Source organism: Mesoplodon bidens (assembly GCF_964165515.1).
Source record: "Mesoplodon bidens genome assembly, chromosome: X".
Classification (NCBI taxonomy): Eukaryota; Metazoa; Chordata; class Mammalia; order Artiodactyla; family Ziphiidae; genus Mesoplodon; species Mesoplodon bidens.
The window spans coordinates 28,033,609-28,059,658 of NC_138163.1; the positions used below are offsets into that span (position 1 = coordinate 28,033,609).

General features: G+C 38.7%; 1 protein-coding gene across 11 annotated transcripts in view; it reads left to right on the forward strand.

Moving 5' to 3' along the window:
* The window catches only part of ENOX2 (ecto-NOX disulfide-thiol exchanger 2), a 283,553-nt gene that overhangs the window by 93,647 nt on the left and 163,856 nt on the right, over positions 1-26,050 (forward strand). For 6 of the 11 annotated variants that reach the window (XM_081222405.1, XM_081222414.1, XM_081222411.1 and 3 more), the window contains exon 3: positions 21,248-21,391. The exons of 1 other annotated variant lie outside the window; for it this stretch is intronic. Coding sequence is in view for 4 of the 10 variants with exons in the window: in XM_081222411.1 (XP_081078537.1) it covers positions 21,248-21,391 (144 nt within the window). In the remaining 6 variants the exon portion in view is untranslated. Of the gene's footprint in view, positions 1-21,247; positions 21,392-26,050 lie in introns of those variants that run through there. 4 more of the 11 variants (XM_081222410.1, XM_081222409.1, XM_081222404.1 and 1 more) reach the window with 4 other exon arrangements.

Here is a 26,050-nt window from a genome sequence, read left to right on the forward strand (position 1 = left end):
GTTCAGTCTCCGAAGGTTGTGCTTTTCTAAGAATTTGTCCATTTCTTCCAGGTGGTCCATTTTATTGGCATTTAGTTGCTTGTAGCAATCTTTCATGATCCTTTGTATTTCTGCAGTGTCAGTTGTTACTTCTCCATTTTCATTTCTCATTCTATTGATTTCAGTCTTCTCCCATTTTTTCTTGATGTGTCTGGCTAACGGTTTATCAATTTTGTTTATATTCTCAAAGAACCAGCTTTTATTTTTATTGATCTTTACTATTGTTTCCTTCATTTCTTTTTCATTTGTTTCTGCTCGGATCTTTATGATTTCTTTCCTTCTGCCAACTTTGGGGATTTTTTGTTCTTCTTTCTTGAGTTGCTTTAGGTGTAACATTAGGTTGTATTTTGGAGATGTTTCTTGAGGTAGGATCATATTGCTATAAACTTCCCTGTTAGAACTGCTTTTGCTGAATCCCATACGTTTTGGATCATTGTGTTTTCATTGTCATTTGTTTCTAGGTATTTTTTGATTTCCTCTTTGATTTCTTCAGTGAGCTCTTGGTTATTTAGTAGTGTATTGTTTGGCCTCCATGTGTTTGTATTTTTTACATATTTTTTCCTGTAATTGATATCTAGTCTTATAGCGTTGTGGTCAGAAAAGATACTTGATACGATTTCAATTTTGTTAAATTTACCAAGGCTTGATTTGTGACCGAAGATATGATCTATCCTGGAGAATGTTCCATGAGACCTTGAGAAAAAAGTGCATTCTGTTGTTTTTGGATGGAATGTCCTATAAATATCAATTAAGTCCATCTTGTTTATTGTATCATTTAAAGCTTGTGTTTCCTCATTTATTTTCATTTTGGATGATCTGTCCATTGGTGTAAGTTAGGTGTTAAAATCCCCTACTATGATTGTGTTACTGTCGATTTCCCCTTTTATGGCTGTTAGCATTTGCCTTATGTATTGAGGTGCTCCTATGTTGGGTGCATAAATGTTTACCATTGTTATATCTTCTTCTTGGATTGATCACTTGATCATAATGTAGTGTCCTTCTTTGTCTCTTGTAATAGTCTTCATTTTAAAGTCTATCTTGTTTTATATGAGAATTGCTACTCCAGCTTTCTTTTGATTTCCATTCTCATAGAATATCTTTTTCCATCCCCTCACTTTCAGTCTGTATGTGTCCCTAGGTCTAAAGTGGGTCTCTTGTAGACAGCATATATACAGGTCTTGTTTTTGTATCCATTCTGCCAGTCTATGTCTTTTGGTTGGAGCATTTAATCCTTTTACATTTAAGGTAGTTATCGATATGTATGCTCCTATTCCCATTTTCTTAATTGTTTTGGGTTTGTTATTGTAGGTCTTTTCCTTCTGTTGTGTTTCTTGCCTAGAGAAGTTCCTTTAGCATTTGTTGTAAAGCTGGTTTGGTGGTGGTGAACTCTCTCAGCTTTTGCTTGTCTGTAAACGTTTTAATTTCTCCATCAAATCTGAATGAGATCCTTGCTGGGTAGAGTAATCTTGGTTGCAGGTTTTTCTCCTTCATCACTTTAATTATGTCCTGCCACTCCCTTCTGGCTTGCAGAGTTTCTGCTGTGAGATCATCTGGTATCCTTATGGGGATTCCCTTGTATGTTATTTGTTGTTTTTCCCTTGCTGCTTTTAATATTTTTTCTTTTTATTTAATTTTTGATAGTTTGATTAATGTTTGTCCTGGTGTGTTTCTCCTTGGATTTATCCTGTATGGGACTCTCTGCACTTCCTGGACTTGATTGACTATTTCCTTTCCCATATTAGGGAAGTTTTCAACTGTAATCTCTTCAAATGTTTTCTCAGTCCCTTTCTTTTTCTCTTTTCTTCTGGGATCCCTATAATTCAAATGTTGGTGCATTTAATGTTGTCCCAGAGGTCTCTGAGACTGTCCTCAATTCTTTTCATTCTTCTTTCTTTATTCTGCTCTTCAGTAGTTATTTCCACTATTTTATCTTCCAGGTCACTTAGCTATTCTTCTGCCTCAGTTATTCTGCTATCCATTCCTTCTAGAGAATTTTAAATTTCATTTATTATGTTGTTCATCATTGTTTGTTTGCTCTTTAGTTCTTCTAGGTCCTTGTTAAACGTTTCTTGTATTTTCTCCATTCTATTTCCAATATTTTGGATCATCTTTACTATCATTACTCTGAATTCTTTTTCAGGGAGACTGCCTATTTCCTCTTCATTTATTTGGTCTGGTAGGTTTTTCCTTGCTCCTTCATCTGCTGTGTGTTTCTCTGTCTTTTCATTTTGCTTAACTTACTGTGTTTGGTGTCTCCTTTTCTCAGGCTGCAGGTTTGTAGTTCCCGTTGTTTTTGGTGTCTGCCCCCAGTGGATAAGATTGTTTCAGTGCATTGTGTAGGCTTCCTGGTGGAGGGGACTAGTGCCTGTATTCTGGTGGATGAGTCTGGATCTTATCTGGTAGGCAGGACCACGTCCGGTGGTGTTTTGGGGTGTCTGTGACCTTATTATGATTTTAGGCAACCTTTCTGCTAATGGGTGGAGTTGTGTTTCTGTCTTGCTTGTTGTTTGGCATAGGGTGTCCAGCGCTGTAGCTTGCTGGTCGTTGAGTTGAGCTGGGTCTTCACGTTGAGATGGAGATCTCTGGGAGAGCTTTTGCCATTTGATATTATGTGGAGTGGAGCCGGGAGGTCTCTGTTGGACCAGTGTCCTGAACTTGGCTCTCCCACCTCAGAGGCACAGGCCTGACACCCGGCCAGAGCACCAAGACCCTATCAGCCACATGGCTATGTGATGGGGACAGGAAGCATAAGCCACAAATATCCCAGCTCTGGGGAAGTAGGACCACCTACATAACATGTGGTATCCGGGAGGCTCCAGGCTCACAGAACATTTGGGAGTCCACCATGTATCTTTCCCCCATCAGGCTTGGTGCTCCAGTTGGTCACCACTGCTGTCCTGGGCTGTCCTCGCAGCTTGGCTGCTCTAACCCCTCCTGCGGCTGCCCACAAGGTAGCTTTGAGGTGGATGTGAAGGAGAGTTGAAAAGGTAATAGCAGTCTCTGAATGTAAGTTATTATTGTTAAAATAATAAAATCAAGCATCTATTTAGTGATAGGACTAATAGAATGTTCCTGATTTTACATCTTTTCCAAATTTATCTACATCTTGTCCATAAGCTCCTACTTCTCACTGAATCAGATAAGACAGTACATTTGGTGATGCAGTTCACCACAATGTTGAAGGGCAGAAGTAACTATTTTTTTACAATGTAGCTTGCTAGAGGATATCTGGGAAGCAGCAACAGATATATTGCCATTTTGAGCTGAATCATTTTGTTGACCACAAGGCAGAACAGCAGCAAGCTGGAATGGGAGAACTGTAGTCATTATCCAAAGGTCAGACTTGATAAGCAGACTCTGCTGTTTCTTCCCCTAACTCGCATATGTCTGGAGGGGCATGTGGGTGGCAGGGGAGCCAGAAATCTCACTGTCAAAACAGTGTTTAAGTGATTTTCTGCAAGTAGAACTGGCTTTATTCTGTACAGAATGACAAGATTCCTGTCTTCAAGGAGTTCTTAGTCTAAGGAAGTAAGGCAGCAGCAGGGGCTTCAGGTAGAGTCCACATTGGTCGTGTCTCTCGGCTCAAAGTAGGCATTCCATAAATGTCATTTGGATGATTGGATAAATGAATGGGTGGACAGACGAGTAATGAATTAACAGTGAGCTTTGAGAGGTAATTCCTTGGAGTTACTGTGTGGAAAAGCAGAGGTGACAACTTGAAAACCTTTAGCAATATGACTTAGAGCCAAGCATCTACTTCCACTAGAAATTTAAATATTTGAAATCTAGACCAAGGGTGGGGAATACATTTATTATGTTTACTGATTTGTATGTAGAATGAAAACAAAACTTAAAATTAAGAATTCCGCTCTTACACATGGTGTTACACTTCAATGAATTACTATATTATGAAGATAAGTTATGTTGAATAATTTATCATAATTATTTGTAATCAATTTGATTTATTTACTGCCAAAACATCTTGGAGGTAACTTTTACAATTTTTCTTTCATCAATGGTGAACCATGCAACAGTAAAAACATTAACCTCAACACAAATGCTACAGGTAAGGCAATATGGTATAGGGGAAAGATTTGTAGCCAGAGGGTCTGGGTTCTAGCTCCTCCATACATTCATGTTATAACTTTGGGTAAATCACTGAAGCTCCCCTGAGCTGCAGTTTTCTCCTCTATAATCCAAGGACATTAATCCCTTCCTCTATCATAAGGATGTTGTGTAAGCACTTGATGAGCTGTAAAACTCTATAGTGTCAGTTGTCGGGGAAGGAGTTAGAAATAATGTCCTAGTGCTCCAAGACATTGATTTCTGGCATTCTGGTATACAGGGTGGAGTGCAGTTCCTGAATGTTGGCCACCACCCTGGGAACATTCAACTTAATGATAGTTACATGAAAGATTCCCTAAAGTTACCATTAAACAAAATGTATTTAACATGGCAGTTGAACAGATTGTAAGGTAGAAGTTTTGACTCCATTTAGATGCTGCTCTTTTGAAGACTTCGCTTATATTTGCCAATCCACATGACATGTACCATGCATTGCTCTGGTTTGCAATGACCAGAATGGAGTTGTTTCACTGATAGGCCCTCATAGCATTTGACAAGCACCAAAGTTGTTAGGAGCTTTGCTTCAATATAATTGTCACTCCCACTAAACTGCAGAATGACCATTTAAATTTGGAGGATTATTATCCTACTAAACATAAATCAATTCACTATCTTCTAAAATATAACTGTGTTTAAGAGCAATAGGCAAGCCACAGCCATTCTCTCTGTATTGGATGAGGTTATAAGTGTGTTACCAAATGCTCACATCAGGTTGTTACTGAAGCACAATTCTATATCCAAGAAGGAAGATAACTATTAAAAATGAGCTTTAAAGAAAGACATTTTATACATATATTAAAATAGAAAACATAAGCTGATTAGGCAAAGTTCCAAAGATTCATTAGTTTATTAAAGTAGATTGAAATGAATGTTTGAGAGATTTAAATAAATTAACCTTTAATGAGTACCCAGGGGCCAAGGAATAAGAATGACAGAGGATTAGGAGTATTTTGTCTGATTGTTGCATAATGCACACTGATTAGTTTTTTTTCTGAATGCTCATTGCTGCATAACAATACTAATAAATAAAAAAGATTAAATTTAAAATATCTCTAGATTGTAATTGTTGCCTGCTCTTATGTGTACACAAATACCATACTTGGATTTAACAGCAGTCCCTATAACTGGCAGAGGGATACAAGAACTTTTGTTAGCACATCATTACATTTTGAAATATATGTGAGCAAAGCTTTGGTCAATTAGGGTAATTTATTCCTAACATGTTAGACATTCTTTTAGCATTTGGGCATTAGATTCTTATCCTGATTTTCAGAATACTTGTGCTCTAAGTAATATTAGTTGATAGCAAGTTACTTAGAAGATATATTGGTATTTAAACATCTTATTTTAAAAAAAACAACTTTTCTGCACTTATAAGTTCTTATTTATAATTAGCAAAATACTTAAGGAGATTTTTTTTGGAGCAGTGTTGGAAATGCTTTGATTTTTTTCAGGGTGCCTTAACTGTACTACCATTAAATCATTTACTGACTGCAAAATAAATTTTGAGTAGGTGGTACCAGGAAGGCATTCTTCCAGGCCTCCCTCCTCTCTTGTTTTCTACCCCATTTCTGAGTTTTATATCAGGTTTCTATTAATGTCGTCTATCCACACTTCTGTTATTGTTGTTTTATCTTAACTACTTAGAGATCTTAGAGAGCTTAGAGATCATGGTTACTTAGAGAGCTTAGAGATCATGGTTCAACACATCTTTCAGATGAGGAAACCTTGACTAATAATGACTTGCCCAAGGTTCTCCACTAAGTTAATGGAAGATCAGAGACCAGAGCTTGTGTTTTTGTGGCCTGTTCTTCCACTATACTTAACTGCTTCCTTTGCATTTTTTAGTTTACCAGATCCTTCCTAAAGTTCAGTGGAATCACTAAGGAGTCATTGAGGTGACAAGTAATATAGGCAAACCACACTGCAGCCCGATTTTATTAAATGTAGCTGTAGTTTAGACACAGTACTTCCCAACATCCTTCATGACGTTGTACGTGTAGTGGAGTAAATGAATGATCTACTTGAGGGCAGGGGTGACCGGCCTGGGGTGCCAAGGGTTGTGAGATTAGAGACTAATCCCCAAGGCAGTGTGGAATCTTTCTCTGGAGATAAAAAAACAGAATATTTCTGAAGCATTTTAGCTATAATCTCCTGAACCAAGGAAAAGAACATAATCCTGTAATTATATTTTGCCTGAATTTTTTCCAAGACTTCAGGTTTTGGTTTAGGGTTTTTGTGATTGCCAGCAACCCTTCTAACCTTTTCTTTCCATCTTTTCCTTAGAAGCATCATAAACCAGACAAGTTTAGGTCTAACCTATTTATACCACACAACCAATACAGTGCCCTGCATATTGTAGGTAGAGAGCATATTAACTTATTCTCTAAGTGTTATTTGGTTTTAACTTTAAAAAAAAACACAACACTTTGGGTAGTGTATGCTCATTTGCTCCATTTAGACCACTGGTTTGCAGTCCTGACTGCACATTAGAATCACTTGGTGGGGGGACTTCCCTGGTGGTCCAGTGGTAAACAATCCACCTTCCAATGCAGGGGACACTGGTGCGATCCCTGGTCAGGGGACTAAGATCCCACATGCTGTGGGGCAACCAAGCCTGTGCACCACAACTACTGAGCCCACGTGCCTCAACTAGAGAGCCCACGTGCTGCAAACTACAGAGCCCATGTGCCACAACTAGAGAGAGAGAAAAAAAAAAAGGAATCACCTGGTGGCTTTTGAAAAATGAGCCACTTAGGCCCCACCCTGACCAATTAAATCATAATCTCTGGGGGTGGGGACCAGGCATTGGTATTTTTAAAAAGTTTCCCAGGTGATTTTAATATGTACAGTGATGAGACACTGTCTTAAAGTCTCACTCTCTTCTGGAGATACTCCTAACAAGTCTTTGACGTTCGTGACTGAGTTGAGGCAAGAAGTAGCTGGTGAAAAACAAAATAATGTGGGAACGGCTTTTGGCACCATTCACCTTATAGAAAACCATATTTGGGTCACATGTGTATCAAAGAAAACAATTGCCTTTTAGTAGCCCAAAGGGAGGATTCTTAAACAGAACTGGTTTACTGCACTATGGCTTTATGCTCATGCTTGGCATCTGTCCAGGAGGCTAGGCTGCTTGGTCAGGTATTCAGGGCCTTAGTTCATTGTTATTGCATTTCTTCTTTCCACCATCAACCTAGGCAAGTGCCCAATTTCCAGGAAATTCTGAGCCTGTTAATTTACCAAGGCTATAAATTCACCAATCCAAATCTGTATCCAAATGATGTCTTTCCCCAAACCTTGAACAGGAGGGGCTCAAAAAATAACAAAGCAAGAACAATGGAAGATGGAGATGGATTTAATTAGGGAGGGAGTGAAAGTTGAAATGATCTCTGGCTTTTGGGACCATTCTAAGATTCCTATGACATCAGTTGGAACAAGAGGATTCTTAAGTCTTTTCCAGTCCTGGATTCTTTTTAAACACAATTTTGGAAAGTTACTATGCTTTCACACTCTCACTTTACATGGTATAACAGCTTTCTCTATTGTTTAATCAGAATAATTGTGTTTTATGCTTGTTGCCTCTGTGGTGCCTAGAACTCTTAGGTGTTAAGAATCTGTGCAATGTTTAAGTCCTGTCTCCCACAATGGAACATGACTCTAACTCCCATACAGTGCCATTTTGTTGCAGAGAAACTCTTAAGTTGAAAATGTTCACGGAATTGAATTCGGCTATGGCATTCTCTTTGACTCAATTCATCACTTCACAATCTCCTAGGAGCCCTGATTTGCTCTGTCAGTTGTTTGTCTCAAAGCATCGTCCTGAAATGAATTTACTTTAAAGTTAAAGATGATTAGAGTGCTTCGTCTCCAGGAGACAATTACAATGCTATATTCTTTGGCAGGGAGAAAAACAACGTAGCATTAATTTTTTCAACCTTTCTTTGAGTATTGTTAAAAGGAGAATTGTCAGCTTAATCCAACATACGATAATAACCAAAATACAACTGCTATTAAAATGCAAGGTCTTCTAATAAGATCATTTTGAGGAGTTGTTTGGGAGGAGGAGAAAAGGGAGAAGTACGCAGGGGAAAGGGAAGGAATCTGTTAAGTATTCCTGGCCTTCAAAGACACTTTCATCAGTGAATGCTGCAAACAAAATAAACCAAGTCTGAGACCTATTATTAAAATGTTATTCTCCCTCCATAGCCCAATACTATGTTACCCTGACTCTTAGACTATTAGGCTTTATTTTTTTTTCTGGATGAATTGATATCTTTTGACAGGCTTTGTTAAGAATACATAGTAAAGGTCAAGAGTAAGCCATTTGATAGTGTTTCCTGGCAGCCTTTATCCTATGGCAAATAGAGATTGAAAGCAGTTTTCTTTTTCAGTGTAGCTTTGTGGATATGCTTCCAATGAATTGTTCTTTTTCTCATACTGAACTCCCAAACCGTGTAGGATTTTCAGGACTGCGACTTCATTTTAAAATGGATCATCTCAGACTCCTCTCTTCCCCTCAACTTCCAGATTCAATCAGACACTAAATCCAGATGATTCCACTTCATGAATATCTCTGAAATCCATTTCCTTCCATTCATTGCTACTGGTCTGAGGTTACACTACTGTCATCTCTCCACTGTGTCACTTTGGTATTGTAACTGGTCTCTCTGTCTCTGGTGCCTTCTCACCTCCTGTGTGTCCTTCATTCTGCCATAAGCATGAACTTTCTAAGGCAGATATCAGATATTGACAACCCAGAACACCTGCAAACCCATAAACATTGAGAATGAACCCTGAGGTCCTACAATAAGTGCTCTGATAAAAAGGCTCTGTATGCTCCTATAGAGAGAGCTTTTGGGGATTAGGAAACATTTCATTGAATAGGTAACATTTGAGTAGGGTTTTGAAGGTTGAGTAAAAGCTTTCCAGGTGGACAAAAGGGAAAATTGTATTTCAAGCAGAGGGAATGGTATATACAGAAGCACAGGATAGAAAGCCCAGAAATAAATCCATCCATATATACCATCAGTTGATCTTCAACAAGGGTGCCAGAGTGCCCCTTGAGAAAAAAATAGTATGTTCAATAGATGGTGATGAGAAAATTGATATCCACATACAAAAGAATGAATTTGGACCCATATCTTACACACCATACCCAAAATCAACTCAAAATGGATTAAAGATTTAAATATAAGACCTGAAACTGTAAAATACCTAGAAGAAAATCTAGGGGAAAAGCTTTATGACATTGGTCTGGCACTGATTTCATGATATGACACCAAAAGCACAGACAATAAAAGCAGAAATAGGGCTTCCCTGGTGGCACAGTGGCTGAGAGTCCACCTGCCGATGCAGGGGACATGAGTTCGTGCCCCGGTCCGGGAAGATCTCACATGCCGTGGAGTGGCTAGGCCCATGAGCCATGGCCACTGAGCCTGCGCATCCAGAGCCTGTGCTCCACAGGGAGAGGCCACAACAGTGAGAGGCCCGCATACCGCACACACACACACAAAAATGCAGAAATAAACAAGTGGTACCCCATCAAACTAAATGGTGTTAGCATAACAAAGGAAACAATCAACTGAGTGAAAAGTCAACCAACCTATTGAATGGGAGAAAACAAAAGAGGTTAATTTCAAAAATATATAAAGAACTTCTATAACTCAATAGAAAAAAACCCCTAAAACCCAATTTTTAAAATGAGCTAAAGACTCAAATAAACATTTCTCCAAAGAAGGTATACAAATGGCCAACATGTATATGAAAAGGTGTTCCACATCGCTACTCATTAGGGTAATGCAAATCAAAGTTACAATGAGATATTATTTTGTACCTGTGAGGATGGCTATTATAAAAAAAAAGAAAGATAAGTGTTGGAAAGGATGTGGAATGATTGGAACCCTTGTACACTGTTGCAGCTGCTATGGAAATCATATGGAGGTTCCTCAGAAAATTAGAAATAGAACTACCATATGATCCAGCAATCCCACTTCTGGGTATTTATCCAAACAAATTGAAATCAGTATCTTTAAAAGATATTAGCACCCCAATGTTCACTGAAGCATTATTCACAATAGCCAAGATATGGAAGCAACCTAAATGTCCAACAAATGAATGAAGAAAGAAAACACAGTATATACATACAATGGAATATTATTCAACTTAAAAAAGAAGGAAATCCTGCAATATGTAAGAACATGGATGAAGCTTGAAGATATTATGCTAAATGAACTAAGCCAGCCACAGAAGGACAAATATTGCATGATTCCACTTGTATGAGGTATCTAAAATAGTCAAACTCATAGAATCAGAGAGTATAATGGTAGTTACCAGTAGCTGAGTGGCAGGGGAAATGGAAAATTGCTAATCGACAAGCACAAAGTTTGAACTATGCAAGATGAATAAATGCTAGATCTGTTGTACAACATCATGCCTATAGTTAACAATACTGTATTGTACACTTAAAAATTTGTTAAGAAGGTAGAGCTCATGTTAAGTGTTATTACCACAATAAAATTAAGTTTTTAAAACAGAAGTGCAGAGACATGCAAAGGCATAGCATGTTTGAGGAATTTGAGAAGTTTGGTATGAATGAAGTACAGGATACTTGGGGGAAGTGGCAAGAGATGAAGATGCAGTAATTTGGCCCAGATTTTCTGTGTATTTATCTGCCCTCCTTTCTGGTTGCTATTTTTTTGAGGAACAAAGCTGTTTCTTATCAAGTCCTGAAATCCTAGGGCCTAGGATACTGCCAAGTACACAGAATTGTTTGAATGAATTAGATGAATAAGGAGAGAGTCTGTCAATATTGTTTGATTGATTCATTCATTCTAATGCGTATTGAATACTTCAGTTAGACTCCAGACTGAAGCAAAATTAAGATCCTACTTATTCTTTTATACAACAACAGCAGTAAGACTTGTTTCAAACACAGATTAGTTCTTTTTTGCAGGCTTTTCCTTTATAGTCATTGTTTTCTCGAGGAGTAGATTCTAGCTTTCTCCTCAGTAGTCAGTTTGATTTCAGCCCAGGTACCTCTCTAAAGGAGTTAATCACTTGTCAACACCCTATACTGATACTCCTGAGGTGGAATTGTTATAAAGGAAGTGTGGATCTATAAAGATGCATTAGCATATTACAGGAATCTCTGTTTTCTCCCGTGTGTTTAATTTCACAGCCAACAACGGATTGTTTATCATACATTCTTGAAAAACTAGTTCAAATGAGGCTCAAACATTAGGAATACAGAAAGCATAACTCTAGAACATTAATGATACAGTATAGCAAAATTAATGGTGTAGGGGAAAGGACGTGTAAATGAAGGTTTACTGTATTTATGTAGTTCTATATTTAGGGAATGCTAAATCACAATCTCATCATTGGTTAATTAGAAAGTAATTAAAATTGTAGCACAGTGATTGGATAAATAGTTAATGAAGGCTAAATGAATGAATAAAAGAAATCTGGTGAAATTACTGTGTACATTTGGGGAAAAGCAAAGATACATGTTATTCATACAGTGTATCAGTCTTAAAGGATAACCAATATCCTTCTAGTATTAGTTGATAAAATTAATTCTCCAAAGACCAAAAGAGTTTTAGCTCTCATTCTCCCTTAAAAGCATCCTACACGGAAATGCAGATTTATCTGAATGCTACTTCAATTTTCACTCACAGCATGTGAAATTTTGCTGCACTTTGTTTACAACTTATTTACTGGCGTCTTAAGAATCTATTAAAGTAAATTAGTGCGTGTAGTAACCGTTCCTACTGAAAGAGCTGGCTCAGCCTAGGCCCCTGACCACATCCAACTGACTAGCTAGTTGTCAAAACCAGTGGAGTGGTTTCTGCAGGGAGAACTGTGCTTGCTTTTGATAATTACCTCAGCTTTATGAAATCAATCAGCCTGAAGGGAAGACCTCATTACAGATCTGAAAAGATAGACTCCAATTTCAATACCAGAACAACTCTCTGCCCTCAGGCTCTGAAATCTGCAATTATTTATTTTATTTAGACAGAGACACCCATAATATAGTGCCTCTGGGCACGTTCTCAGGCAAGTATTAAACAGATAACCTAATGGTCAGTATGTTAGCAACCTGCCCCTTTCCTGTCACTCAAGTAGAAAATCGGTCAACAGGAATTGCAGAATGGCCTAGAGCCAGCTCAAAGCGGGCACTGATGAATCACCATCTTTCTAATCCTCCACCCCCAAAGATGTGGAGAGAAGGGTAGTTGCTATAACCGTTCCCAGGGCTAAAGTAGAGGAAAATAAGACTTTCTCTGAAGACTGCCAGACTTTATCCTAAGGAAAATGATAGATCGCCTGTCTACCATGTCACTTTGAACTGTTCTATCAAATCAACATTTTTTGAACTTTGTTTTCATTGAGGAATGTGATTTCGCTGTGTTTCCCAAGCCTTAAGTTGAACAGGGGAAAAGAGTCCTGAAGCGTTCTTCTTGAAGTTAGAAATATGTATTTTGCTTTCCTGCTCACGGAACTCAAATACCTTAAAAGACTTAGTTCAGACTTCTCTCAAATAATTCACCTTTACCAGGCCTGGGAGATATCAGCCTCCTAGGAAAAACACAGAGAACATTCTGAGCATAGGAAAATATGGATTTAGAGAGAAATGGACCTTCTATATTCCAGCTCAAGTGTCACGTTAGCAGTGTTCTAATAATACAGCAACCAGCTGAAAGTGAGCACTGATTAAAGCTTTGGGAGGAGGCATTTCAGTTGTAAGGGGGAAATGTGGTTCTTTCATGTTGGAAAGTTCAAGGTGGTGACAAATATGGTCTCCTTTCCTAAAAATAGTACAAGCAAAGAGCAGTCACTGACTACTCCCAGCATTATTTACTAATGTTTTACCTTGATGGCTGTGTATTATCTGAAAAACAGGACTATAAAATGAATGCAAAGCTAACATCTTCTAAGCCATAAATAGGATGTAGTGTGGGGGCCTAAGGAGCCACACTATTCAAATTTTCTTATTCCATTTTTGGACAAATACATATAAATCCCCAACTGAGTTAGAAGAAGGGAGCTAACACTTATTTAGTGTCCGATATATGATAGATCTTAGACATACATTCTCTCATTTAATTTTCTTCACTTCCCTATAAGGGGAGTCATTATCATCCCCATTCTGCAGTATAAAAAGAGTCTCAGAGAAATCAAGTGACTTGTTTTATACCCCTCGTAAGTGGCACACCTAGTAAGTGGCAGATATGGGTTTGAATCCAGGTCTGACTCTAGAGCAACTTATAAGATTTTCTGTGATGATGGAAATACTTTATACTGTGCTGCCCAGTACAGTAGCCACTAGCCACGTGTGGCTACTGAGCACTTGAAATGTGGCTAGTGCAACTGAGGAACTGAACTTTTTATTTTATTTTATTTTAATTCATTTAAACTTAGATTTAAATGGCTTCATCTGTCTAATGGCTACTGTGTTGGATGGTACATCTCTAGGGATTGCCTTTTCTTGACTGTAGTTTGTAAGGCAGGAGTCTGTAACCTGGTGTCCGTAGACATATTAGGAGAAGATCCATATATGGGGTTTCTTTTATAGTGTTTTCTTATAGAAAGGTCTTAGTCAGTAGAAGGACTGCTTTGCTTCTTGGAAAGGGATAGTGAAGTTATGCAGAGTCATAGTCAGGGGTACAGTGTATGATAGTCTACCACCACTCCCCAAAGAGTCTTCGGGGATCCTAGGATAGAGGGGATACCAGGAATGCTGAAGGAACCCCCCAAACCATATTTCCTTCTCCCTTCATAACAGCCCCAGCAGCAGGTTGGTTGGCATCTGGGGTGGGAAACACAACTATTATACCCAAAGTTGTAGCTGAGTTCAGTTCTATACACATGTCTGGAGTGCTTATAACATTGTACAGGGCACCATGCCAGGCATCTTGGCAGAGGAGAGATTTTTTAAATGACTGGGACATAAAGTCTGTCCTCAGGAAGTTTACAACTTAGTGGTGATGGACTAAGGCAGGAGGGAAGGGAGAATAAGACAAATACTCAAAGAACTATAACACAAGGCATGCTCTGAAAGGCATAGGAAAAGTACAGATTAAGATCTGAGGAAGGCCAGAATGGTGTTTATTAGTAATAGTGCTTATTAGCTGTGTGGCCCTGGGAAATTTAAATTCTGTAAATTTACCTTTCTTTGTTGTAAATGGGGATAATAACTAGAAAATAAAATAGTGGTATAATGAATATAAGGCAGGACACATTCTGAACAGTCAGTGAATGGTAGTTCCCCTGGTGGCCCTGCTCCACTGCTGTGTATGTATTGGGATGGGTGGAGGTGGATAAGGGAAGGCATCACGAAGGAAATAACATCTGAGATAAACCCTAAAGGAAAGATAGTCTTTTGAAGGCTGGAAATCAAGAAGTAAGTGGAGGAACAGCGTGAACCAAAGCTGTGGAAGTAGGAAAGTACTGGAATGATTCAATGAATACTAGGTAGTCCCATTTTGCTAGAGTGTCAGCTTTTTTTACCTAAAGTACGATTCCCCACACCAGCAGGATCAGCATCACCTGGGAACATGTTAGGAAATCAGAACACAACCCAGACTTATTGACTCAAAATCTGCATTCTAACAAGATTCCAGGGGAACATGTGTGCACATTAAAGTTCAGGAAGTATTGAAGTAGAGCACAAGCTGGAGCATAGTAGGAGACAAGGCTCAGGATGGTGGGGCCTTATAAGGAAGGACTTGAATGCCTGACCAAGTAGTTTGGGGAGTCATTAAAAGTTGCTGTAGGATCACTGTCAATAAAAATCCACCTGTGACCTGTATCACACCTTGAAAAAGGTGACTTAAGCATCATTTTGGCTCTGAAAATTCTTATGCTCACCACCATTCAAGCAAGCTCCTTAGTAGAAGAGGACTTTAGCCCTTTTCTTTCTGATCACTTCCCCCTTCCCTTCGCTCACCCATTAATCTTTTACAGTTACCCTTGCTTCAGCTAAATCAGTTATACAGAATATTGAACCCTCAAAACTGACAAAGTAGGTTTCATTTGTTTGACATCAGCTAAGACCTGGAACTGAGAAATGTTCATTTGTTTTGGCTACTAACCCCTGTGGCTGGAGAGTGATATTGCAGTCCAACTCTTTTTAGAAATTGTAAATGTTCTCTCAGAAGTAGCAGGTGGAATTGCTGGGTAGTGAGAGCTAAAAATGTGGAGTCAGAGGTTTTCAGGCCAGGACTGAGGAAGGAGGAGGGGCTCCCAAGGATGCATAAATCCTACAAAAGCACCTGCCAGCACATCAAGGGCTTGGCTATTATTCTAACCCCTCACTTCAAGAGTTTTGAATTAAAAACTAATTTGGAGACCTTCTTTACCATGGAGTCCCATATCTGATTTTAAACTAAAGTCAATTGGAAAATAGGACTCGGGTTATAGAAATTTGTTTTATACACAAATTAGCTATAAAGTTCCTTTTGCCAAAAACTGACATTCTATTTTTTCAACGTGAATGTCTGTCTGGAGATTGCTGCCTTGAACTGAATTTACCAGATTTCTCAGGACCTGACCATTTTCTTTTAAAGAGAACTAATCCAGAGTCGAATTGTGTTTCTTTGTTCTAAGGTTGAACCACCTTAAGTCTGTGGGCTGCAGCTGAAAATAAGAAGTGACAGGGACCCACAGGGTCACGTTTTGGTGCTGTAACCTGGGGCAATCATTAAACATGTTAGACTGCATCATGAAGGTTAGTCCTAATTTGACCTGATAGTAGAAAGCTCTGGAAAGTGAATTGTGGCAGTAACTATTACAGCAGCTGGGCACAAAGAGATCATTGATCTTTCACAAGAATCATGAAAATTCTTCAGTGTTTTCCTCAAAGCCCAGGAATCATTTGTGTCTGTATGGCAGACATCATTGCATGTGAACTCCTTGACCTGTAGATTGGAGGATTCATTGGGAACCACACTTCATTCTGAGATGTTTAATCCCCTGGTTCCATTGGTTAATAAATGTCATTCTCCAATGACCCCATCCTCACCCTTCCCCAATATGCATACTTTCTATAGTGGCCTCATGTGGGTTATAAAGTCAGAGAATCTGTATTTTGACATGACATGAAATAACAGCTAGTCAGCTGTCTAAACCAGTCAACCTGGTTTTAGATGAGATTACATTACCACATGGACTTTAACTGTGAACGTAAGATACGGAAGTAGCAGAATTCTATAACACTAATGTTTATTATCTATTTTACTTTAACAATTCGTGCTTCCTTTTAGACAAACTGTATATCTTGTGGGATTAGGCGATGAGGGGACAAGATGGGAGGAGAAATGAATGAGCAAGGATCAAAGTTTTATTAAATTTATCCTCAGGAATAAAAGGGCAAATACTATAAGGAAATATATAAGACTTGAGAACATTTCTTTGTTCTGTTAATTGTTGGTGACTCCCTCATTTGTTTTTCTTGCAGTGATTATCAATAGAGTCCTTAAAAAGTTAGACGTCCCATGTGCTCATTTTAGGGACAATAAGCAAGTTAACAATTGAACAAAATGTATCCTACTTCACAAGCGGTCTTGGGGAGATGAAAGGAACCCTCAAAATAGAGTAAGTGGTAGTTTTAAAAAAGGTAAGGAAAGCAAGCTGAATCCCTAGGAGCATAGCAAGGAATGGTCCCCAGGCTAAGAACTAACCCCTGGACTTAGGCCTGTCCTGAATTCTATAGATAAGATTCCTGCTTTGCATAGAAGAGTGAACTAAATAACCTCAAGAGTTTCTTCCTAGGGAATTTCCTGGTGGTCCAGTGGTTAGGACTCCATGCTTTCACTGCTATGGGCTGCATGGCACAGAAAAAAAAAAGTTTCTTCCTAATCTAATATTTTCCTAATATCTTCCTTATCTAATAGTTCCATCATGTCTAGTAGAAAAATGGTAGAAATAGCTTCCATAAGAGATTTAAAGGTAAATTCTGTAGTTTGGGTGAGAATTAAAATATCATAATTGCTAATATTTTATATTCAAGTCATAATTGAAATTTCTGCAATAAGAATTCTTGAAATTAAAGTGGTGGTGGTTTTCCTTTTAGAATTTAGGTAGGTTTTTTTTTTTTTTTTCCCCCGGTACGCAGGCCTCTCACTGTTGTGGCCTCTCCCGTTGCGGAGCACAGGCTCCGGACGCGCAGGCTCAGCGGCCATGGCTCACGGGCCCAGCCGCTCCACGGCATGTGGGATCTTCCCAGCCCTGGGCATGAACCCGTGTCTCCTGCATTGGCAGGCGGACTCTCAACCACTGCGCCACCAGGGAAGCCCAGAATTTAGGTATTTTTAATGGGGCTATTTTACTTAAAATAGCACTCTCAATGTGGACCACATATACATGACACAGAAAAGATCCTATAAGTACCTACTGATTTACTGGTTGATTTAGTGCTGTCTTAAAGGAGGAATGAAACAATACAATAAAAGTAGCTGGGAAGCACTAGTGTCATCGAATTTTGCTATGTCTATAGCTCTCGTTTTCAAACTACAAATCTTTGGAGACTGTATTGGGTCTTAGATAATATAAAATGTGGATTGGTATTCAATGCATCAGCTTTACTGAGTGGGATGTCTCCCTCTCCTTGATATGAGGTCTTTTTCTATAAGAAACAAGGCCTGAAATGGTGTGTTGAATTATCAAGATTTTCATATATTTGGATCATTTATGAGGTGGATACACAGAAAGTACTTGAAATCTCGGTCTTATTCAGTGCCAAACAAAAATCTGTACGTTAGTACAGGGAGCAAAATACCTAAAGCCCTAAAGTTACCATCTGGGACTAAGTAAAAGAGAAGAACAATTATAGCCAAATGTCTATAACTGAATACATTTAATTCATCAAATTTTGTTCCTGGACTCCTTCAACTTTTAGAAAACAGTACAAACAGCAATAAAAAGGTTCAATGATGAAAGTAGGGTATATCCTTGGATAAAGGCAAATTCGGACCAATCTCCTCACATTGTACATCAAAAATTCTAGAAATTAGAAATGGAAATTTGCAGTTAATATTTATTGAGCATCTGCTATATGCCAGATGTGATGCAGAATGTTCTACATATGTGATCTCACTTAATCCTTTTAACAGTCCCATGAGTTAGGTACTGTTATCAGCCTCCTTTTACAGATCACAGCTCTGAAGCTCTGTAATATCCTCAGTCATCAACTTAATAAGGCAGAAAAATGGACTAATATATTATTGTAAAATTCTCAAATGCAAAAGAAAAAATTTCTGATTAACCATTATTAATCAGAACCTCCTAATCCCTGAGCATTCCTTTTGATCAAGATTTTACCATCCTGCAGTATAGTACTCAAATGATGGAGATGCATTTGAAATCTAATTATTTTAAGTAATGTTGATATAATTAGCATCAGAACTTTTGTCATTAATTCTTTATTCTAACTACATGAGTTAATAGAATGCATCACCTACTTCCACCCTATTGAGAATTAATTCATTCAACACTCACTATGTGCCAGGCATGGTGCTAGGCACCAGGGATACAGTTTTGGGAGAGAGAGAGAGAGAGAGAGAGAGAGAGAGAGAGAGAGAGGTCCTCCTTAGAAGAGCTGCTTACAAACTTCAAACTTATAGGGGAAAAGTTTGTTTTAATTCACTTTGAATATATATATTTTTGCTTATCTTTACAACAGCTCTGTGCAGTGTTATCATCCCCCTTTTACACATTATGAAACCAAGACTAAGGGCGATTACATGAATTGCCAGAAACTACCCAGATAATAAAGGACAGATCCAGGATTAGAACTCTGATCTGTCAGGCTTTGAAGCACATATTGTTTCCACTATGCTATTCCATCTTCCATGGAACTTTTTTTGGTCAGTCTGATATTGCAGGTAGAAATACCAAGAAAAGTTTTGGAATAGTACACTAATCACATTTGACTCTGTGACTACTCAGGTGCAAGAAACATCTTCATTTGTAAGTTATATAAAAATCTAGTCTTCTTTGAAAATAGTCTTGGTCATGATCTGAATGTTTTCTAATACATAGTGATCAGTGTTCGTTTCTTTAGTTCTAGTCATGGTAGGGATTTAATAAGACATGGATATGATACGGTGAATGGTTGACTTAAGATACAGAAGCAAGTTTTCATTCTTTCACTTACTCACTCAGATGATGTAAAGGAAAAATGTTTGACAGGTCCCAGAAAACATTTAATGGAGGTGTTCCTAGTGGAATCTGATTGCAGAAGAAATGGTATTTGTTACGTGGGCTGAAAACAGTATAGAGATATTTTTTTATTAAAAACAAGAATGTAAAGCCATTTTGTTAGAACCTTAGCATTCATTTTACTGAAACTTGATTGACCTTTAGCTGACTGGATTCCAAATTTTCATTGATATTTTACAGCATTACCTTAAGAGTTGTACAGCTGCAGGCCATAGAAAAATTGAGGGTTAAAGAGTGAGCCATAGCAGGCCAACTTGATTCCTCTTTTGATAGGATTAGAGGACCAGTAGATAAAAGGCTTAGGAGAGATCACCTAACTTTGGACTTTAACAAAGCTTTTCATTCCACATTTCATGAAGTTTTTTTTTAAAACATCTTTATTGGAGTGTAACTGCTTTACAATGGTGTGTTAGTTTCTGCTCTATAACAAAAGTGAATCAGCTATACATATACATATATCCCCATATCTCCTCCCTCTTGCGTCTCCCTCCCACCCTCCCTATCCCACCCTTCTAGGTGGTCACAAAGCATCCAGCTGATCTCCCTGTGCTATGTGGCTGCTTCCCACTAGCTATCTATTTTACATTTGGAAGTATATATTAGTCCATGCCACTCTCTCACTTCATCCCAGCTTACCCTTTCCCCTCCCCGTGTCCTCAAGTCCATTCTCTACATCTGCATCTTTATTCCTGTCCTGCCCCTAGGTTCTTCAGAACCTTTTTTCTTTTTTTTTTTAGATTCCATATATGTGTTAGCATACGGTATTTGTTTTTCTTTCTGACTTACTTCACTCTGTATGACAGTCTCTAGGTCCATCCATCTCACTACACATAACTCAATTTCGTTTCTTTTTATGGCTGAGTAATATTCCATTGTATATATGTGCCACATCTTCTTTATCCATTCATTGGTCGATGGACGCTTAGGTTGCTTCCATGTCCTGGCTATTGTAAATAGAGCTGCAATGAACATTGTAGTATATGACTCTTTTTGAATTATGGTTTTCTCAGGGTATATGCCCAGGAGTGGGATTGCTGGGTCATATGGTATTCATGAAGTTTTAATTGAAACACTTGAAATTCCAGATGCTGCTGCCAGAGGAGTAAGAAACTATCTCTGCTCATCCCTGGCTGAAACATATAAGACTTGGATAATAGAAAATGCCTTTTGCCATTTTATATGGTGCAGCAGCTACTAGTAAAGTGACCATGCTCTGGGATCATTTGAAGAAGATGGGATTAACACTACTCAAACTTGGGTTGTAAACTCCCCATCACTCCAATTACTAAATAACCCCCTTGAGAGTTCTATATCTTTTTTTTTCCTTTTCTAGTTTGCTATGGAGTTATGGTTTTCTTTTTTGGAAGCCAACCTTTATATTATCGGTGGAAGTGACTTTGACACCAGGGTAGTCTAATGATTACATCTGCATCAATTCAACAACCCTTGCAATGAAAGAATGGGAAAAATGTCAGGAGATAATCTAAAAAGTACATGGTCAAGCTTTTCAAAGGAAGAGTGGGTCCATCCATAGCCACATTTAAAGAGGGTCCTATCTCTTTAAGGGAGGAGGAGGTAGAAGATAATTGATAGCTTGTGGTCAAAAATGTTAATTTCCGGGAAACAGGAGGGATCTTACAAATGACAGAGTCATGGTCTTATAAGAGCCTATATTTTAATTCTGTATTTATCAACAAGAGCTGTAAAAAAGTGCAGAGGGCAACTGGCTTTAAGGAATTCACCTGTTACTCCTGGCCTCTTAAGATTTAGAGAGTTTTCCTTTAGTGGCTCATATAATAAAATCTGGAGACATCTCAGTCCTTAATGGAGTCTGGATTTTGGCTTTCTTTTTCTTCTTTAGGGTTGAACCAGCTGCCCTTTGACCCTGCCAACAACAACGAGCCCCTGCAGTTTGGCAGTACCAGTGGCCCTCTGGTCACAGAAGGCCTCATTGAGAATGGAGGGGAGTCAAGCAAGAAAAGAAAGAGAACAAATGCTCCTTCAGGTAAGCTAGGCGATAATCCATTCTCTTAGGCCAGTGCCACTGAGTCAACATTGTCCCAGAAACTAGTATGTAGTGGGCACTGTGCTATGATTTGTAGGAGCTACAGAAATGAGAAAGAGTCCCCTGCCCTCGAGGAACTCATGGTAGAATAGAGGGCAGAAAAAGCACATACTTGAATAACTCTAATAATAAGATAGAGTATCATCAGTGCTGTGGTAAATATGTAAAAGGGAAAAAAATGATGGGAGCCCAAACAGGGAAAGAGTTTAATTCAGCTTTAGGCATCCTGGAACACTTCACAGCAGAAGTGGCATTTGTAGCTGGCCCTTGAATGGGTAGACTTAAGACAAGAAGAGATGAGTAAAGAACATTTGGTTTAGGTATAAGGAATTACATGAGTGAATGATGTCACTATACATCTTTCTTTGTATGTACAAGTGGTGGCTACCCTCACTTGTACTCCTAATGTGGATAACTGCATACATTTGCATGTCCCCACCCCACCCCTGTTTCCCCCAGTACACACTATGCCCACATGTGTTCTATGCCCTCATAGCTCTCTTAGAACAGCTGATGAACAGATTGTCCTAAATCCTGTATAACAGCCAACTGAATTTCTAGCCTCCCCTGCAATTCCCCCCATCCTTCGTGCTCTGTTGGCCCATTCTCATGTTAAATTTCTCCAGAGTGAGTGGGGAAACAATGGGAGAACCAGATCTTAACTGATCACTTAATATTTTAAAATTTCATCTCTTTGTTACTTGGCTATTCATTTGAAAATAGTATCTGTAGTCTATAGAGACTGATCTGAGATTTTAAGATGGGCCTAATAGACATGTGCTTGGGGTTTTTGGTTTTGTTTTGTTCTGTTTTTTATTATTACTTTTACATTCAGCTTATAAAATGGAGCATGTTTACAAACATACATCATACCTGACTCTTAGATCATAGGTCTTTCTGCTTATGAATCAAGATATTTATTAAATACAAGTTTGGAAAACAAAAATACAGTAAGGTGGGGCTTCCCTGGTGGCGCAGTGGTTGAGAGTCCGCCTGCCGATGCAGGGGACACGGGTTTGTGACTTGGTCTGGGAAGATCCCACATGCCGCGGAGTGGCTGGGCCCATGAGCCATGGCCGCTGAGCCTGCACGTGCGGAGCCTGTGCTCCGCAACGGGAGAGGCCACGACAGTGAGAGGCCCGCGTACCACACACACACAAAAAAATACAGTAAGGTATTAGCTATCTGGAGCACTCAATAAACGTGTGATTTTTAGAGAGCTGTATTTTCTGGAGCATTGGAAAGGCATAGTATACAGCCAAGGAACTGGACTGAGTTGTAGTCCCAGCTCTCTCTCTGTCTGTGGCCTAGGGTGTGTTCCTTAACCTCTCTGACTTTCACTTCAACTGTAAAGTTAGAAATGGTACTAAAACTTCTTAGGTTTATTAGTAGAGTTAAATGAAATTATATAGGTAAAGGGCTTAGCTTGATATCTGTACACACTTCATCACTTAAAAAATCACTTAATAAATGTTGCTATTTTGTTGTTATTATTATTATATGATAATATTATGAACTTCATTGTTTTAAGCATCAATGCACTTCACTTTTTTAGGTTAACCATTATGAATACAAATTGTGTGTGTGTGTAAACTTATCTGTCTTCTTAAGGCATATATTCAACATAATCTAAACTTTGCTTGATCATTTAAAGGGGAAATTTTAGTCATTAGTCATTGTACTGCTCTATAATATTCTATTATAGTTTTCTGAGTCTACTAAGGAATATAGGCCTTTTAACTCTAAATTGTCCTAGACTGGTGGCTTTTTAGTTATTACAGCCACATCAGCCACATTTTATCCACGTCCTGTCTCCTTTCTGCAGTCTGCAGGCATTTCTAGTTTCTCTCAGTGTCCCTTCATGTAACAGCCCTTTTTCTCCTTCTACTTATTTACAAACTTTAAAAAAAACCCAAGCAAGATCTCCAAGTTGGTATGTCAACTTAGTATGTTAAGTAAGAGTTAAATCAACTGTGAGAGAACCTGCTATGGAGAGATATACAGGATTTAGGCATCAACTTTAAGACATCTATTTTGTCTGCTCTGAGGCCTTTTTTGATCACTTATTAGTTTTTCCACTGTGTTCATGGTAAGTGATGTGCTGGTTTAGAGTAATACCTCCTGAACATTGGTTAACTCATGAGGGTGGAGAAAGGGGGTATGTATAAATCTGAATTGTGAACCAACTTTAAAGAATTGCAATTTTATTTCTAATGAGCATATTCAGTGAGAGCAAAGTAACTGTTGCAGATATAGGATTTTAGCAGTAGATTATGTTAATCTATAATTAGCAGAATCAATTTGCATTCAAATAATGAATATGCCTAAGTTCTTAAAAAACAGCATGTTCTTAAAAATAGGTGAACTAGGCCCCTGGCAGGCTAAATTAGCTCCCTTGTAACCTTTTCAACGCTATTTGCTTAGTGAACCCTTTCTTTGTAAGTAGTACAAAGGTAACTCCAGCCCAGGTTAAATTACCACAAATTCCAAATTAGTGTAGTCCAAATTAGTGTGGTCCAGATTAATGAGCTTTTACTATACAAGGAGTCTCATAATTGTTCAGCTGACAATCTTATGGTATTATAAATGGGCAGATTGTTTTATAAAGGTATTTTTTTCCTATGCAGTTCTAGACAAAAGGAAGAAGGAAGATATTTTGTGAGTAGGAACTTGCTTCTTCCTTTATCACCATTCCCTGCCTCTTGGTAAGGAGGAAAGCTAGGGTTAGAAGTCCTTACAGGAGCTACCAGCCATTTCAGTTGTAAGTTGAGATACCCATCCAGCCATTACATCACTCAACCCTGTGACCCCTTTGAATCTAAACCATCTCTCTCCCTCTTCTGTCACTACAAATGGTGGAAGGGTCTGTGCCTGCAGCTCCAGTTCCTATACATTCTATTCTTCTTCCTTTCTCACCCCTCCTTTCTCACCTTTTTCTACAAACTGCCTCTTACCTTTTATACAATAATTGGTCTCTTAAAGATCACCAGCGACCTCCAAATTGTCACAGTTAGTGGCCTTTTGACAGGTCTCAACTACCTTGACCTGTTTGCTTTATTTCATGCTGTTAACAACCTCCCCTTGCTTGAATTCTTTCTACTTCTGCTTTCTTTGGCAATACACTTTGCAGATTCCTCTTCCTTTTCTGACTCCTTCAAGCATTCTATCTCCTTTTCTTCCTACCTCCACTTTAAGTGAGGGTATTATTATCCACACTTATAGGTGAAAAAATAAAGGATAAATAAACTTACCCAAGGGTGAACATTTAGCAAGTGGTTTAACTAGGCATCCAACTCCAAAGCCTTTCTCTAACTACTCTCCCAGAATTACTATGTCTGTAGATGTTAGGAATCTGGACCCATTATTAAAATGCATATTAAACATTGCTGGCACACTAGGGAAAGCTGTGTTTGTGTGAGAATAGGGCAAGCAGAGCTTGGATTTGATCATCTCTAGGATCCCTTCAAACTCTGAGATCCCATGGTTCCTTCTTTTCAGCTTTCTTTTCTGCTACTCTCAACATGTCTTCTATTTCAGCCAAGGTTGTCTGCTACCTCTCTCCAAATAGGCACTGGGCCTGCCTACTTCAGGACCTTGCTCATGCCATTTCCTTTGCCTAGCATGCTCGTCGTCTTCTTTCACATGTCAAAATCCTACCCAGTTGACAGCACCTAGTACAAGTCCTACCTTCTCCAGGAAGCCTTCTGGATCATCCCAGTTAGAATTGTTCACTTGTACCTCTGAAACCCCTTGGTTGTTATATTCATATGAATCACTTGACACTGATTATAGACCACCTTGAACTATTGGCTATCTGTTCATAGTAATATGTCTTAACCTTTCAACTTAGACATCAGCCCCTGATTGGAAGGGCCCCTGATTCATGTCTTTTGGCAGAGATACGGTGTCTTGCATACAATAGATGTTCAAGAAATATTTGTTGATTGATCACGTATCTGGCTGAAGAATTGCTTTCCCTTTGCCTTAATATTCTCTATTATTCTCTTGTCACTCCCAGGGTGGAGCTGTGCACAAAACTGGGCACTCGGTATCTAATGTTGATCAACTGACTGCCTCACTTGTCCCTAAAGGTCAGACTCCAGACATTTGTGAGATTATATCCCTAGAGCAACCACACATCAAATCTGGGAGCTTGTGAAACAAATACCTGGCCCTAATGGAATCTCTTCTTCTTAACTCGATGAAATTTCATGAGTGTCCAAGGGAAACTGATAGGTGGAATTGGGTGTCCTGTCCCAGCTCCCCTGTGAAGGAGATCCGTAACCTGGATTAGATATTACTGCAATATTTGGCCATAAACTCTTGCTATGTGGATCTGGCTGCTTTGCAGCTTTTATCTTAAGGTGAGCTCAGAATTCTTCAATGTGTTTGCCCTCAAATTTCACCTTTTCCCCATGGAAATGTTTCCTTGGTGGTGCTGCAGCTGCACAAATTGTTTAAGATTGTGGTTAGTCCACTTATTCTCACGATGCTCTATGGCCAAAGAGTAGAAGATTTTTAAACCCTTGTCAAATCATAGTGCCACGTTCCTGTCCAGAAGATACCAGTTGTCTCCTGGTTTGAGATCCACCTGGATTT